This window comes from Budorcas taxicolor, chromosome 15 (genome assembly GCF_023091745.1).
Source record: "Budorcas taxicolor isolate Tak-1 chromosome 15, Takin1.1, whole genome shotgun sequence".
Lineage (NCBI taxonomy): Eukaryota > Metazoa > Chordata > Mammalia > Artiodactyla > Bovidae > Budorcas > Budorcas taxicolor.
Window position 1 is genome coordinate 35687706 of NC_068924.1, and position 15936 is coordinate 35703641.

Here is a 15936-nt window from a genome sequence, read left to right on the forward strand (position 1 = left end):
GACAGGGAGGCCTGGCGTGCTGCGATTCATGGGTTCGCAAAGAGTCGGACACAACTGAGTGACTGAACTGAACTGAATCTCTGATAGCCATGACTTTGAAGATTTCCTTCTTAACCCTCACACCTAACATTATCTTTTCTTTGACTTTCGCCTAGAAACAAAATATGTACAGAACAAAGCATACACCTTGTTTCTGAATTAAAATCCAAGAGAATATTTTGGAAATTAAATGCAAACTGAACATATGCATATGCATAGAGACCCTATTGGCAGATCACTCAGAATCCAATTTTTAATCAAAGTGATATATCATTTGTTTAAAAGAAAGTAATTAATAGGAAAGCCTGGAAGAAAAGGAGGAAAGGAAAGAAGGGAAGAAATAAGTGGTATATCATTTGTTTAAAAGAAAATAATTAATAGGAAAGTCTGGAAGAAAAGGAGGAAAGGAAAGAAGGGAAGAAGCAAGGAGTTCACTTAATAGAATCAAGCTGACTTCTATTTAGAAAGAACTTTGGCTCCTGTGATAGCTAGTTCTTCATCAGCCGTTTCCCAACACACTGATCTGGATTCCATCCATTCCTTGATTGATTGATCATGTCATAGACAAATGATAATTGTTTTCACCAATATGTTCTAACCATGCAGTGGTCTTCTCGTCTCTTACCCAGGGGCTCGCTGTCTTTGCCTAAGCTTATCAAGTTTCTGAAATCCTTTAGCTCCATCTTAACCTTACTGTCATTCTGAAAAATTCAAGGAGGATTTAGAAGTTGGAGAAAAAATGAAAGGGAAAATGCTAAAGAGATAGGTACTGATATGGGAGAGAAAAAACATTCGGAGTTGAAATAAGTATTTTAAATGTAATTTTAAAGAGGTTATCAGAATTTTGACACTTGGAATGTTAAAATATAATGGGAGTATGCTTTGCACTAAGGATTGAGTATTTAAATCTGCTTTCCCTTTTGGAAACGTGGGTTGTTTATTAAAATTTGAGACTTAAAAGATGCATATAAGTAGTTATAAGCAGTAGCTCTAGTTTCAAATCTACCTGATCAGAGAAAAAATAACTTATTGATAAAAATTTGCTAATTATTAGAACACTCTAAAATGTAAACTTCTGTAAGTTTTTTGAATCTTATAGAAATAAGTGTAATAACTTCCAAAATCTAGTATGCTGTTTAGGAATGCAGTAGGTCAAATAGCATTTAAACAAGGGTCTTCTTGAAAAGATCACGCATCTCTTTTTATATAAAGGTTTTAACTGTTTTTATTACTGGGAGACAGAGAATATCTTGAGTTTATTTTCTTTGCATTTTACTGTAAATGGGTATTTTACAAAAGTTGCCATCTGTGTATTTCTTTTTTAAGGAACAAGGAGTTACAGGTTGATTATTCTCTTCTCACTTGAAAATTTGCCATTCTTCCTTGAATAGCACACAAATTTTGCTTGAACTTAAAAAAAAAATCACCTGAATTAAAAGAAATAATATCTAAAGTTAAGCTTGTAGAAAAAAGCTCCTTGTTCTGTCCTATTAGTCTAAAGAAATGATAAATGCTGGCTGAATATTAATTAGCTAAAATTATAATAACAAGATAAGATTATTGAGCATGTCTTTTTTTCTCCTGGGAATATTGTAAATAATTTTACAGCAAAAAATGTTTAGTTGTAGTATTTTATAATAGATAGAATAATATACTTGTCTATATCCTAGGGTTAAAGTGGCAACAACAACAAAATCTTTGTTGTTTTTGAATGATAGAATTTCTCCATTAACTCCATAGACTTCTATATTTGTAATATTTTAATACTTATCTAAAACATGTATAATATTTTTAATACTTACTTTTTTATTTTAATAGATTCCTCCTGCATGGAGAAACTACTTTCAAAAGATTGGAAGGAAAAAATGGAAAGATTAAATACCAGTGAACTTCTTGGAGAAATTAAAGGTACAGTATACAAAATATCAAACATATCAATATAGAAATGTTATTTTGTAACACAATACATCTGCTTATCTTCTGTACCCCAACATTAAATTCTTACCTCTAATATTTATTTATATTTGAGAGGGTAAATATATAGTGTGTTCCTAAACTTTTATTTTTTTGTAATGTTTATAGAATGAAAAATTTCCCTTTTTATAGTCTATAAACATATAACTTATAAGACAAACTACTTCATTAGTTTCCTCCTTGGCACAGAAGGAAAACAGTAGCTTTAGCTGTGCTGTGCTTAGTCACTCAGTTGTGTCTGACTCTTTGCCCGCCAGGCTCTTCTGTTCTCTGGGGTTCTCCAGGCAAGAATATTGGAATGGGTTGTCATACCCTCCTCCAGGAATCTTCCTGACCCAGGGATTGAACCAGGGTCTCCTGCATTGCAGGCAGATTTTTTACCAGCTGAGCTACCAGGGAAGCCCGTAGTTTCATTTGCTGAACAAAAAATTATGAAAAAAATGTTATGTCAAAAATGAACAAATTAAATAAAGAAAATTTTAGTCATTCCTTTTGAATTTATAGTAGCTTAATTGATGAATCCAAATCACTAATTTGAATTTTTTTCTGGTCAAAAATGATCAACTGTAGTAACTGTAACAAAGGAGTTTATAGAATGTGCTATTTATATTTATGACTGGATTCTGAAGCCTGGTTCCCTGTTCAAATTCTGGCTCTGTCACTTACTAGATGAGTGACTTGGGGCAAGTCACTGAAGGTTTCAATGTTTGGAATTCCTTGTATCTAAAATTAGGATAGTAAAAGTACTTGGGCTTCCCAAGTGGTGCAGTGCTAAAGAATACACCTGCCAGTGCAGGAGATGCTGGAGATGCAGGTTCAGTCCTTGGATGAGGAATACCCTGGTGGAGGAAATGACAACCTACTCCACTGTTCTTGCTTGGAAAATTCTATGGATAGAGGAGCCTGGTGGTCTACAATCTATGGGGTCACAAAGAGTCAGACACGACTGAGCACACACAACAGAAGTACCTACCAAGGCTCGTTAAGAGAATTAGTATAAGTAAAGCTTTTAAAACGGCTTGCACTTAAGAAAACCCTCATGAGGGAAAGTTGTGGTTGTTATTAACTGCCCATAGGATCTTAGGTTAATTAATCTCAAATAGATTTCATAGAACTTAACATTTCATGATCTCTGACCTGGCTGAGAATGAGCATCCTTATTTTAAAGATAATTGATTGGCATTATTATTTTGAAACAAATGAAGAAGTGGGCAGTCCCAATCCATGACAAAATTAACCTGCTCTATCAGTTAAGCAGCTATACTTTTTGCCCAGTCCTTCTTGTTGATTCTTTTATGGAGATGAAGTACTGTATGAAGTACTGAAGTAGCTTTTGGTATTGTGGGTAGACTCTGTTGTCGTCAGTTATTTTTCTCGGTTGCCCCTTACAGATAGTCATTGCTCTATCTATCACTCTGTCCCTTAAACTGACAATTTGAGAACTTAATTACATTCATTTTCTGAATTTATCTAATGACTTCAGGTGAATATTCCCATGGATAATTTCTCATTTAAGATGAACATTTGGTGATAACTACCTGATGAAAATTTTATTTTGAATTTATTACAGAATATTGCCTAGTATTCAGACATGTTATGTTCAACTCAAATGAAGAGAAAGGGTAGTAGTATCTTTTCCAAAGAATAATTAATAACATTCTATTAACTAATGCAGTATCAAAATCAAGTGGAAAGTGGGTAGTACTTTTGAATTTCACTGCTTCTGTTTTGAACTCATAAAGGCTATTTGCTATTTTGGAAAAAAAAAAAAGAAACTCAATTTATAACTGACGTGTAGAAAGTCATTAGTGACATATTCTTTATCCAGCTGCAATAACATGGTGTGTGCTACTTTGCACGTCATTCTCTGTTTTCTTCCCTTTCCAAAGTCATTGGTTTTATGACAGTGAGTACAGAAATGGTTTATGCAAAGGCAAGCTTTTGCCAGCGTGAATGATGGGGGTCTTGTTTTCTCTCAGTAAAGTGGAAGCTAACATTTTATTATGTTATGATTCAGCATCAAGTTTTTATGATTTGGGTTATCTTTCCAATCCCACTTTCTATATTTCTTTATTTTTGATTCAAAAATGCAAAACTGTACTAGTTTTATGTAGTCAAAATCTCAAAAGTGAAACATGCAAAATCAGGCTTTTCAAATTCTTTAGCTTTTTGTTTTTCTGGATTCTGTTTGTAAAATGTGTACTTTCATTTGTGTGCTGCCCTGTTTTTATGGGCACAGAAAATAAGCTTCTTACCAAGTTTTTCATTTTGATTTACTCTACATCAGTGTCTGTTTTTACATCTTTATATTTTGTCAGCATAATCATATGAAAAGATTCTAAAAATATGATAAAAAAACAAAAAAAATTTAGTTAAAATAGCATTCAAGTAGTTTGATTGAGCCACTGCTGAAACTCAACACACACTTTTATTGTAGGTGAGATCGTCAGTTATTAGTCACCAAAATTAGTTCTAACTATTCAAAAAATTTAGGGTGATTTAAATACCATCTCCAAGAAAAACATACCTGGGGAATTTCGTGGTGTTTCAGTGGTTAGCCCTCCATTCCTCTACTACTAGGGTGTCGAGTTCTATCCCTGTTTGGGGAACTAAGATCCTGCCTGCCATACGGTACAGCCACAAAATAAGTTTAAAAAAAAAAAAGGAAAAGAAATGAAAAACATACTACTATGGTTTAGTGTATCTTAGCAATGTGTATTTATATATTTCATTATTTTTCCCTCATTATAAAATTCATATGTATTATAAAAAGAAACACACCTAAAGGAAAATATAATTGTCCTCTAATTCTACCTGTATTATAGTGTATATCCTTTCTATTTTAATGTGTGCATATACCTTAGAATTATTTTCCCTTAAAATTAGAATCATCCTTTTACAATTTTTTGTAATTTACTTTTCCCACTTAATGATATATTTTGAATTTCCCTATGATTAGGTTGTCTTCTAAAATATTACTTTTATTTGCAGCAAATATGATATAAAGTGAGGTTCTTATAATTTGACTGAGACTGTTATTCAATATTTAAGGTTTTGTTGTTTGTCATTATAAAGAAAACCTTGAACATGGCTAAATTTTTAGTATTTTCAGTGTTATTTAGTAATTATTTTCTTAGGATATAGATATATTCTGAAAAAGTGAAATTACTGGGTTGAAGAATGTGTTCTTTTTAGAAAGACTTTTAGTTCATATTGCCATGTAGCCCTTCAGATAGAATATAGGGTTCTGTGCTCTCACTAGCAAGTATTTCCTTGCCATCTATGATTATTTTAAACATTCCTTGCCAGTTTGATAGGGGAGTATAACATAGTTGCTGATATATTTTGAATTCATTTGATTTTGATTGATAATGAGAAGTTTTACATAAATTCATTTGGATTAAATATCTCTTCCTTTGTAAATGGTCTGTTTATGTTGTTTGCCCATTTTTCCTTTAAAGGATTTGTTTAGTTCTTTTTTTTTTGTTTGTTTGTTTTATTTTAAAACATTTTATTTTTCTATGTACCTTGGAAAGTCATAACTAGATACACAGAGGTGGGGGGATATTTTCTCATTTTGAAGAAAATATAAGATTACATTTAGATCATTTATTACTTTGCAGTTAAAAAGGAAATATTTTACTCTTTATTAAAAATTCTATATGCTATAGGCAGCATCATTGAATAAGAATTTAAAATATTTTTTGCTGATGGTGTACACTGCTTCTTTAACTCACTTCTATGATTACATCACAGATCTCCAGTCTAGGAGTGCAACATAAGTGAGTGATGAGTGATTCTTCTCTGGGGATGGTTATCACACGGACTCTTCCTCTCTGATGGCTTGGATACATTAGGTCGTATTTGTGCTAAAATGACTCTCAAACTTGCCTCTCTGTATAGCACTCAGTCATCATTTTTCCTGAAGAAAAATAGTATTCTCTGTCTTTAGTCCATAGTGGTGCCTGCCTTCACTCTTCAGTGAATCTGTTCTTTTTTTTTTTTTTTTAAATTTTATTTTATTTTATTTTTTTAGTATTAAGTTTTTTTTTTAATTTTAAAATCTTTAATTCTTACATGTGTTCCCAAACATGAACCCCCCTCCCACCTCCCTCCCCATAACATCTCTGTGGGTCATCCCCATGCACCAGCCCCAAGCATGCTGTATCCTGCGTCAGACATAGACTAGCGATTCAATTCTTACATGATAGTATACATGATAGAATGCCATTCTCCCATATCATCCCACCCTCTCCCTCTCCCTCTCCCTCTGAGTCCAAAAGTCCGTTATACACAGCTGCATCTTTTTTTCCTGTCTTGCATACAGGGTCGTCATTGCCATCTTTCTACATTCCATATATATGTGTTAGTATACTGTATTGGTGTTTTTCTTTCTGGCTTACTTCACTCTGTATAATCGGCTCCAGTTTCATCCATCTCATCAGAACTGATTCAAATGAATTCTTTTTAACGGCTGAGTAATACTCCATTGTGTATATGTACCACAGCTTTCTTATCCATTCAGCTGCTGATGGACATCTAGGTTGTTTCCAAGTCCTGGCTATTATAAACAGTGCTGCGATGAACATTGGGGTACATGTGTCTCTTTCAATTCTGGTTTCCTCGGTGTGTATGCCCAGCAGTGGGATTGCTGGGTCATAAGGAAGTTCTATTTGCAATTTTTTAAGGAATCTCCACACTGTTCTCCATAGTGGCTGTACTAGTTTGCATTCCCACCAACAGTGTAGGAGGGTTCCCTTTTCTCCACACCCTCTCCAGCATTTATTGCTTGCAGATTTTTGGATCGCAGTTTAGTTCTTACAGTTTCATAAGATTCTTTAATGGTACTAGCCTTTCTTTGTCATATTTGTGTATTTTGTCATCTTACTGTATGGTTTTGTCATCAAATCTTTCCCTCCCTGTTTTAATGCTCTTTGTTTTTTTTCCTGTTTGGGGTTTGTTTAGAAAGGTTTCTCCAAATCTAAAATTATATTCTACTGTATTTTCTTCCAATTCTTTGACTATATTTTTATACACTTAACCCTTTCATTCCTCTTGGATATATTTTGTTGGATAATTTCAATTTTTTTCCTCAAGCAGTTAACAAAATATCTCTGCATCACTTATTAAATAACCCATGTTATCCCATCTGACTTGAAATAACATCTTTTATTATATATAGATTGCATATTTGCAGCCACTCTCATTTTTTAGCTCTTTTCCATTTATCTTTCTATCTAAACTTTTAAAGTGCTAGGCTGTGTTAATTACTGTAGCTTTATAGTATTTTTGAACAATATTGCAAGACCTCATTCAAAATTTTTCTTTAAGGTGCTTGTATACTTCTGTAAAATTTGCCTTAGATTTAGAAGTTGTTAATTAAAATTGCAAAGTGATTTTTAAAAGATTATAAAACTATAGGGTAGCTAAAATCTTTTTAATGTTGAATCTTTCCATTCCAAATAACTTATTCAATCAATTCTTTTATGTTTCTGAACAATGTTTTGTTTCTTATATATAGATTCAGCACAATTCTTTTAATATTTCCTCTATAATATTTAATTTTTTATTTGTGGATATTATATTTTTCATACTACTCTCTTTTTGTTACTATATTTAGGGATGATGTTGAATTTTGCTGGCTCATTTTATAACTTCCCTTTTTGTCAAGCTTGTTAGGTCTAGTCATATTTCAGCTGATGTGTTTTCTCCTCTTTTGGGGCAGTTATTTGTTCCTTTTTTTCACCACTTCTTTTAATATAATGCCTAGAATATCAAGAATATTAGGGAAAACAGGTAATAGCAAGTATTTTATTTAGTTTTTAGTTCATGGAATTGTGTTTGTTTAATATTTCACCATTAAATATTATATTGACTATTGATTTAATATATTTTTAATCATTAAAATATTCTAGTTATATTTTATTAGGAGTTTCTATGATAAATTGCATTTTAGTTTATGATATATCTTATTGGTTTTTGTTTCTCAAATTAAATAATGAAATAAACACTGATTAGTCATGGCATAGTGTTGTTTTAATGTACTTCATACTTTTATTTGCTTATATTACAGTTGTTATTTTTGCATCTGTATTTGTAAATGAGATTAGTTTGTGTTTTTCTTTATTCTTACTACCTTTGTTAATTGTGTAATTGAAAAGTATATCCTTTTCTGTGGAAGATGGCTATGTAAAACTATTGAATAGATAACATCTTAGCAAGTGAGAATCTGTTTTTATATTCTTTGTGTGTCCTTTGCCCTAAAGTATTGTAGGCAGCATATTATAGGCTCTTTTCTTTTTTTTAGAATCTTATCTACCATGCTATACCTTTTGATTGGAGAATTTAGTGCAATGACATTTAAGGTAATTATTGATTTGTTTTGTTCAGTCACTAAGTCATGTCTGACTTTCTACCACCCCATGGACTGCAGCATGCTAAGTTCTTCTGTCCTTCACTATATCCGAGTTTGCTCAAAGTCAGTGATGTTATCTAACCATCTCATTCTCTGCTGCCCTTCTCCTTTTGCCTTCAACCTTTTCCAGCATAGGGTCTTTTCCAATGAGTAGGCTCTTTGCATCAGGTCCTGAATATTCATTGGAAGGACTGATGTTGAGGCTGAAACTCCAATACTTTGGCCACCTGATGCAAAGAGCTGACTCATTGGAAAAGACCCTGATGCTCGGAAAGATTGAAGGCAGGAGGAGAAGGGGACGACAGAGGATGAGATGATTGGATGGCATCATCAACTCAGTGGGGATGAGTTTGAGTAAACTCTGGGAGTTGGTGATGGATAGGGAGGCCTGGAATGCTGCAGTCCATGGGGTTGCAAAGAGTCAGACACGACTGAGTGACTGAACTGAACTTGCCTCAGGTGGACAAAGTATTGGAGCTTCAGCATCAGTCCTTCCAATGAATATTCAGGGTTGATTTTCTTTAGAATTGACTGGTTTGATCTCTTTGCAGACCAAGAGACTCTTCAAGAGTCTTCTTCAGCACAATTTGAAAGTATCAGTTCTTTGGTGCTCAGCTTTCTTTATGGTCCAGCTCTCACATCTGAACCTGACTACTGGAAAACCCATAGCTTTGATGATAAAGACTTCTGTCGGCAAAGATCTGCTTTTTAATATGCTGTCTAGGTTTGTCATGGCTTTTTTTCCAAAGAGTAAGTGTCATTTAATTTTGGGCTGCAGTTACCATCCACAGTGATTTTGGAGCCTAAGAAGATAAAATCTGTCACTGTTTCCATTTTTTCCCTATCTGTTTGACATGAGGTGATGGGACCAGATGCCATGATCTTAGTTTTCTTGAATGTTGGAGTGTTTAGATAACTTTTTTACTCTCCTCTTTAACTTTCATCAAGAAGCTCTTTCTGCTGTTAGAATGGTATCATCTTCATATTTGAGATTGTTGATATTTCTCCCAGAAATCTTCATTCCAGCTTGAGTTATGCAGCCTGGCATTTCACATGATGTACTCTGCATCAGTTCAGTCGCTCAGTGACTCTTTGAGTCCATAGACTGCAGCATGCCAGGCTTCCCTGTCCTTCATTCTCTTCTGTGGTTGCTCAGACTCATGTTCATTGAGTCCATGATGCCATCCAACCATCTCATCCTCTGTCACCTGCTTCTTCTCCTGCCCTCTACCTTTCCCAGCATCAGTCTTTTCCAGTGAATCAGCTCTTTGCATCATGTAGCCAAAGTACTGGAGTGTCAGCTTTAGCATCAGTCCTTATACTGAATATTCAGGATTGATTTCCTTTCAGATTGACTGGTTTGATCTCGTTACAGTCCAAAGGACTCTCAGGAGTCTTCTCCAGCACCACAGTTTGAAAGCATCAAATCTTTGGCACTCAGACTTCATGATCTAGCTGTCACATTGATACATGACTACTGAAAAAAACATAGCTTTGACTAAACAGACATTTGTTGGCAAAGTGATGTCTCTGCTTTTTAATATACTGCCTAAGTTTGTCATAGCTTTTCTTCCAAGGAGCAAGCATCTTTTAATTTCATGGCTACATTCACTGATTCTAACCTTTGCTTCTTGATCTGTGTACATGCTTCGCAGGAGACAGGTAAGGTGGTCTGGTATTCCTATCTCTTTAAGAATTTTCCACAGTTGATTGTGATCCACAGTCAAAGGCTTTAGTGTAGTCAATGAAGCAGAAGTAGATATTTTTTCTGGAATCCTCTTGCTTTTCCTATGATCCAATATATGCTGGCAATTTGATCTCTGGTTCTTTTCTAAATCCAACTTGTACATTTGAAAGTTCTTGATTCATGTACTGTTGAAGCCTAGCTTGAAGGATTTGGGGCATTCCCTTCCTAGCAGGTAGTTCAGTTCAGTCACTCAGTCGTGTCTGACTCTTTGTGACCCCATGAATCACAGCATGCCAGGCCTCCCTGTCCATGACCAACCCCTGGAGTTCACTCAGACTCATGTCCATCGAGTCAGTGATGCCATCCAGCCGTCTCATCCTCTGTCATCCCCTTCTCCTCCTGCCCCCAATCCCTCCCAGCATCAGAGTCTTTTCCAATGAGTTAACTCTTCGCATGAGGTGGCCAGAGTACTGGAGTTTCAGCTTTAGCATCATTCCTTCCAAAGAAATTGTATCAGGTAAAATGAGCACAACTATATGGTAGTTTTTGAACATTCTTTGGCATTGTCTTTCTTTGGGATTGGAATGAACACTGACCTTTCCCAGTCCAGTGGCAACTGCTGAGTTTTCCAAATTCACTGTCATATTGACTGCAACACTGTAACAGCATCATCTTTTAGGATTTTAAATAGCTCAGCTGGAATTCCATCACCTCCACTAGCTTTTTAGTAGTAATGTTCCCTTTAGGTCCACTTGACCTCACACTCTAGCATGTCTGATTTTAAGTGAGTGTTGTGGTTATCTGGGTCATTAAGATCCTTTTTGGTACAGTTTTTCTCTGTTCTTGGCACCTCTTCTTAATCTCTTCTGCTTCTGTTAGGTCCTTTCCATTTCTGTCCTTTTTGTGCATAACTTTGCTTGAAATGTAACCTTGGTATCTCTAGTTTTCTTGAAGAGATCTCCGATCTTTCTCATTCTATTGTTTTCCTATCTTTCTTTGCATTGTTCACTTAAGAAGGCTTTCTTATGTCTCCTTGCTATTCTCTGGAACTCTGCATTCAGTTGGGTATATCTCTTCCTTTCTCCTTTGTCTTTCTTTTCTCAGCTATTTGTAAGGCTCAGACAACCACTTTGCCTTCTTGCATTTCTTTTCCTTGGTTTTGGTCACCACTTCCTGTACAATGTTATGAACCTCTGTCCATAGTTCTTCTGCATTCTGTCTACCAATTAGATTAGATCCTAATCTCTTGAATCTATTTGTCATCTCCAGTGTATAATCATGAGGGATTTGATTTAGGTCATATCTAATAGGTCTAGTGTTTTTCCCTACTTTCTTCAATTTAAACCTGAATTTTGAAGGATACTGGAGTGGGTAACCATTCGTTTCTCTAAGATATCTTCCTAACCCAAGGACTGAACCATGGTTTCAGTCACCTGAATGCAATGCAGTCACCTGCATTGCAGGTGAATTCTTCATCATCTGAGCTATCAAGGAATCCCATATATACATACTCCATCTTCTTTATCCATTTATCTGTTAAAAGGACTTTCAGGTTGTGTCTATATCTTGACTCTTATAATTAATGCTGCTATGAATTGGGGTATATGTATCTTTTTGAATTAATGTTTTCATTTTCTTAGCATATATACCCAGGAGTAGAATTGCTGGATCATATAATATTTCTAGCTTTTAGTATTTTGAAGAACCTCCTTAGTGTTTTCTAGAATGATTGCACCAATTTACATTCTTACCAACAGTGAGCAAGGGTTTCTTTTTCTCCATATCCTTGCCGACTTTGTTATTTGTGTTCTTTTTGATGACAGGCATTCTGTCAGATGTGAGATGATACCTCATGATTTTGATTTGCCTTCTTGCATTTCTCCAACGATTAGCAGTGGTGAGCATTTTTTCATGTGCCTGTTGGCCATCTGTATTATCCTCTTTGGAAAAATGTCTGTTTAGGCCTTCTGCCTGAGCTCCTCTGGTGGCTCAGATGGCAAAGAATCTGTCTGCAGTGTGGGAGACATGGGTTCAACCCTAGGTCAGGAAGATCCTTTGGAGAAGGGATTGGCAACCCACTCCAGTATTCTTGCCTGGAGAATTCCATGGACAGAGAAGTCTGGCGGGCTGCAGTCCATGGTGTTGCAAAGAGCTGGACACGACTGAGAGACTTACACTTTCACACCTTCTGCCCATTTTTTAATTGGGTGATTGGTTTCTTTGATATTGAGTTGCATCAGCTATATGTACATTTTAAATATTAACTCATCAGTGATATCATTTGCAAATATTTGCTCCCATTCAGTAGATTGTCTTTTCATGTTGTGATGGTTTCCTTTGCTGTGCAAAACTTTGAAGTTTAAATTAGGTCTCATTTGTTTATTTTTGCTTTTTGATTCCTTTGCCTTAGGAGACAGACTCAAAATATATTGCTATAGTTTATGTCAAAGAATGTTTTTCATATTTTTTCTTCTAGGAGTTTTATGATTTCTGGGGCTTCTCTGATAGCTCAGTCCATAAAGAGTCTGCTTGCATTGCAGGAGAGCCAGGTTAGATCCTTGGGTTGGGAAGATCCTCTGGAGAAGGAAATGGCAACCCTCTCCAGTATTACTGCATGGGAAATCCCATGGATAGAGGAGCCTCACACGCTACAGTCCATGGGATCACAAGAGTTGGACACAAATTAGCGACTAAACCTACCTACCTTACATTTAAGTCTTTAATTCATTTTGAGTTTATTTTTTATATAGTATGAGAAAATGTTCTAATTTCACTGTTTTACATGTAGCTGTCCAATTTTCCCAGCACTACTTATTGAAGAGACTGTCTTTTCTCTATTGTATAGTTTTGTATCCTTCATCATAGATTAGTTAACTGTAAGTGTGTAAGTTTATTTCTGGACTCTATATTCTATTCCATTGATCTATGTGTCTGTTTTTGTACTATATTGTTTTGGTTACTGTAGCTTTATATTATAGTTTGAAATTAGGGAGAGTAATATCTCTAGTTGTGTTCTTCTTTTGTAAGACTATTTTGTCTGTTGTATTTTGTATTTTCACACACATTTTCGAATCTTTTCAGTTCTGTGAAAAATACCATTTGTAATTTGATAAGGATTCTATTAAATCTTTAGATTGTATGGATAGTATGGTCATTTTAATAAAATTAATTTTTCCAAAAGTGAACATGATATAATCGTTTATTTCTTTTATTAGTATCTTATAGGTTTCCAAGTATATGTGTTTTACCTCTTAGATGTTTCTTCTTAGGTAATTTATTCTTTCTGATGCAATTATCAATGGGATTGTTTCTTTAATTTCTCTTTCTGCTAGCTCTTATTAGTTTATAGAAATGCAACAGATTTCTTTGTATTAATTTTGTATCCATCAACTTTATGATATTCACTGATGAGCTCTAGTAGTTTTCTAGTGGATTTTCAATGTATAGTATTTTCAATGCATAGTATCATGAGCTTCCCAGGTGGTACTAGTGGTAAAGAACCTGCCTGCCAATGCAGGAGATATAAGTGATGTGGTTTCGATCCCTCAGTTAGAAAGATCTGCTGGAGCGGGTATGGCAATCCATTCCAGTATTCTTGCCTGGATAATCCCATGGACAGAGGAGCCTGGCAGGCTGCAGTCCATAGGATCACGCAGTTGGACACGATTGAAGCCACTTAGCATGCATGCACACATGTAGTGTGCGTGTATCATGTCATATATAAACAGAGCTCTTTTCTAATTTTTGTCCCTTTTATTTTATTTATTTATTTTTCTTTTCTGGTTAGCTAGAGCTAAGACTTTCCATACTATGTTGAATAAAAGTGGCAAGAGTGGACATCCTTTTCTTACTCCTAATCTCAGAAGAAATGCTTTCAGTTTTTCACTGTTAAGCATGATGTTATCTGTGGGATGATCATATATGGCCTTTACTATGTTGAGGTATGTTCTCCACTTTCTGGAAAATTCAACATCCATTTTTAAAAAATACATGGATGTTGAATTTTGTGAAAACCTTTTCTGTATCTGTTGAGATGACCTTATAATTTTTATTCTTCAATTTGTTAATGTGGTATATCACATGGATTGACTTTCAGATATCAAGCAATGCTTGCATCCCTGGGATAAATCCACTTGATCATGGTGTGTGATCCTTTTAATATATTGTTGGGTTTGGTTAGCTAATAATTTGTTTAGGATTTTTGTATCTAGATTTACCAGTGATACTAACTTTTAATTTTTGTGTGTGTGATATCTTTGCCTGGTTTTGGTATGAGGGTGATATTGGCCTCACAAAAGTGATTCTTCTGCAATTTTTTGAAATAGCTTCAGAAGGATAGATGCTAAGTGTTCTCTAAACATGTGGTAGAATTCACCTGTGAAGCCATCTGGTCCTGGATTTTTGCTTGTTGGGAGTGTTTTGTTTTTTTTTTTAAGTATTGATTCAATAACATTACTGGTAATTGGTCTGCTCATATTTTCTTTCTTCCTGGTTCAATCCTGGGAAACAATATATTTCTGCAAATTTGTTGATTTTTTTCTTGGTTGTCCTTTTATTGGCATATAGTTGTTCATAATCGTCTCTTACGATCCTTTGTATTCTTGTGGTGTCTATTATAACCCTTCATTTTTCATTTCTGATTTTACTTATGTGTCCTTCTTTCTTTCTTTTTTTCTTTGTGAGTCTAGCTAAAGGTTTATTGAATTTGTTTCTTTTCGAAGAACCAGCACTTAGTTTTATTGATCTATCCTATTGCTTTGTTAGTCTCTATTTTATTTATTTCTGCTCTGATGATTATGATTTATTTCCTTTTACTAACTTTAAGTTTTGTCTTTTCTTCTTTTTCTAGTTCCTTTAGGTCTAAAGTTAGGTTGTTTATTTGAGCTTTTTCTTATTTCCTGAAGTAAGCTTGTATTGGCTATAAACTTCCCTCTTAAAACTCTTTTGCTACATCACATCGAGTTTGAATTGTTGCTTTTTTTTTTTTTAATTTGTCTCCCAGTACATTTTTATTTCTTCTTTTGAGTTCTTCAGTGATCCATTGGTTGTTTAGTAACATACTGTTTAGTCTCCACATGTTTTTTATTTCTGCAGTTTTTTTTTTCCCCCTTGTTGTTGATTTCTAGTCTCATAGTGTTGTGGTCAGAAAAGGTGCTTGATATGTTTTCAAATTAGTTAAATTTTAAATTTAGAGATACTTGTTTTTTGGCCTAGCGTGTGATCTATTCTGGAGAATATTTCATTTGCACTTGAAAAGAATGTGTACTCTGCTGCTTTTTGATACAATATTCTATATATATGTGTTATGTCTATCTCATCTAATGTGTCATTTTAAACCAATGTTTCCTTATTCATTATCTGCCTGAAAGATGTGGCAATGATGTAAGTGGAATGTTAAAGTCCCCTACTGTTATTGGGTTAATGTCAATTTCTCCCTTTATGTCTATTAATTTGCTTTATGTGTTTAGATGATATTTACAATTGTTGTATCATCTTGGGTTAATCCCTTGATCATTATGCAACGTCTTTATTTGTCTCTTGTAATAGTCTTTGTTCTAAAGTCTATTTTGTATAGTGTAAATATTGCCACCCTGTCTTTCTTTTGATTTCCATTTGCATGGAATACCCTTTTCCATCCTCTTTCAATCTGTGTGTGTCCTTAGATCTAAAGTAAATGTCTTATAGGCAGCATATATATAGAACTTTTTTTTTTTGTATCCTTTCAGTCACTCTATGTCTTTTGATTGGAGAAGATAGTCAAATTATACATAAAGTAGTTATTGATATGTGTATGCTTTTTGCCATTTTGTTAATTGTTTTA

General features: G+C 34.5%; 1 protein-coding gene across 3 annotated transcripts in view; it reads left to right on the forward strand.

The window, feature by feature from the left end:
* The window catches only part of SOX6 (SRY-box transcription factor 6), a 708935-nt gene that overhangs the window by 414387 nt on the left and 278612 nt on the right, over nt 1–15936 (forward strand). For all 3 annotated transcript variants that reach the window (XM_052652397.1, XM_052652398.1, XM_052652399.1), the window contains exon 5: nt 1858–1947. In XM_052652397.1, coding sequence (XP_052508357.1) covers nt 1858–1947 — 90 coding nt within the window. The remainder of the gene's footprint in view (nt 1–1857; nt 1948–15936) is intronic.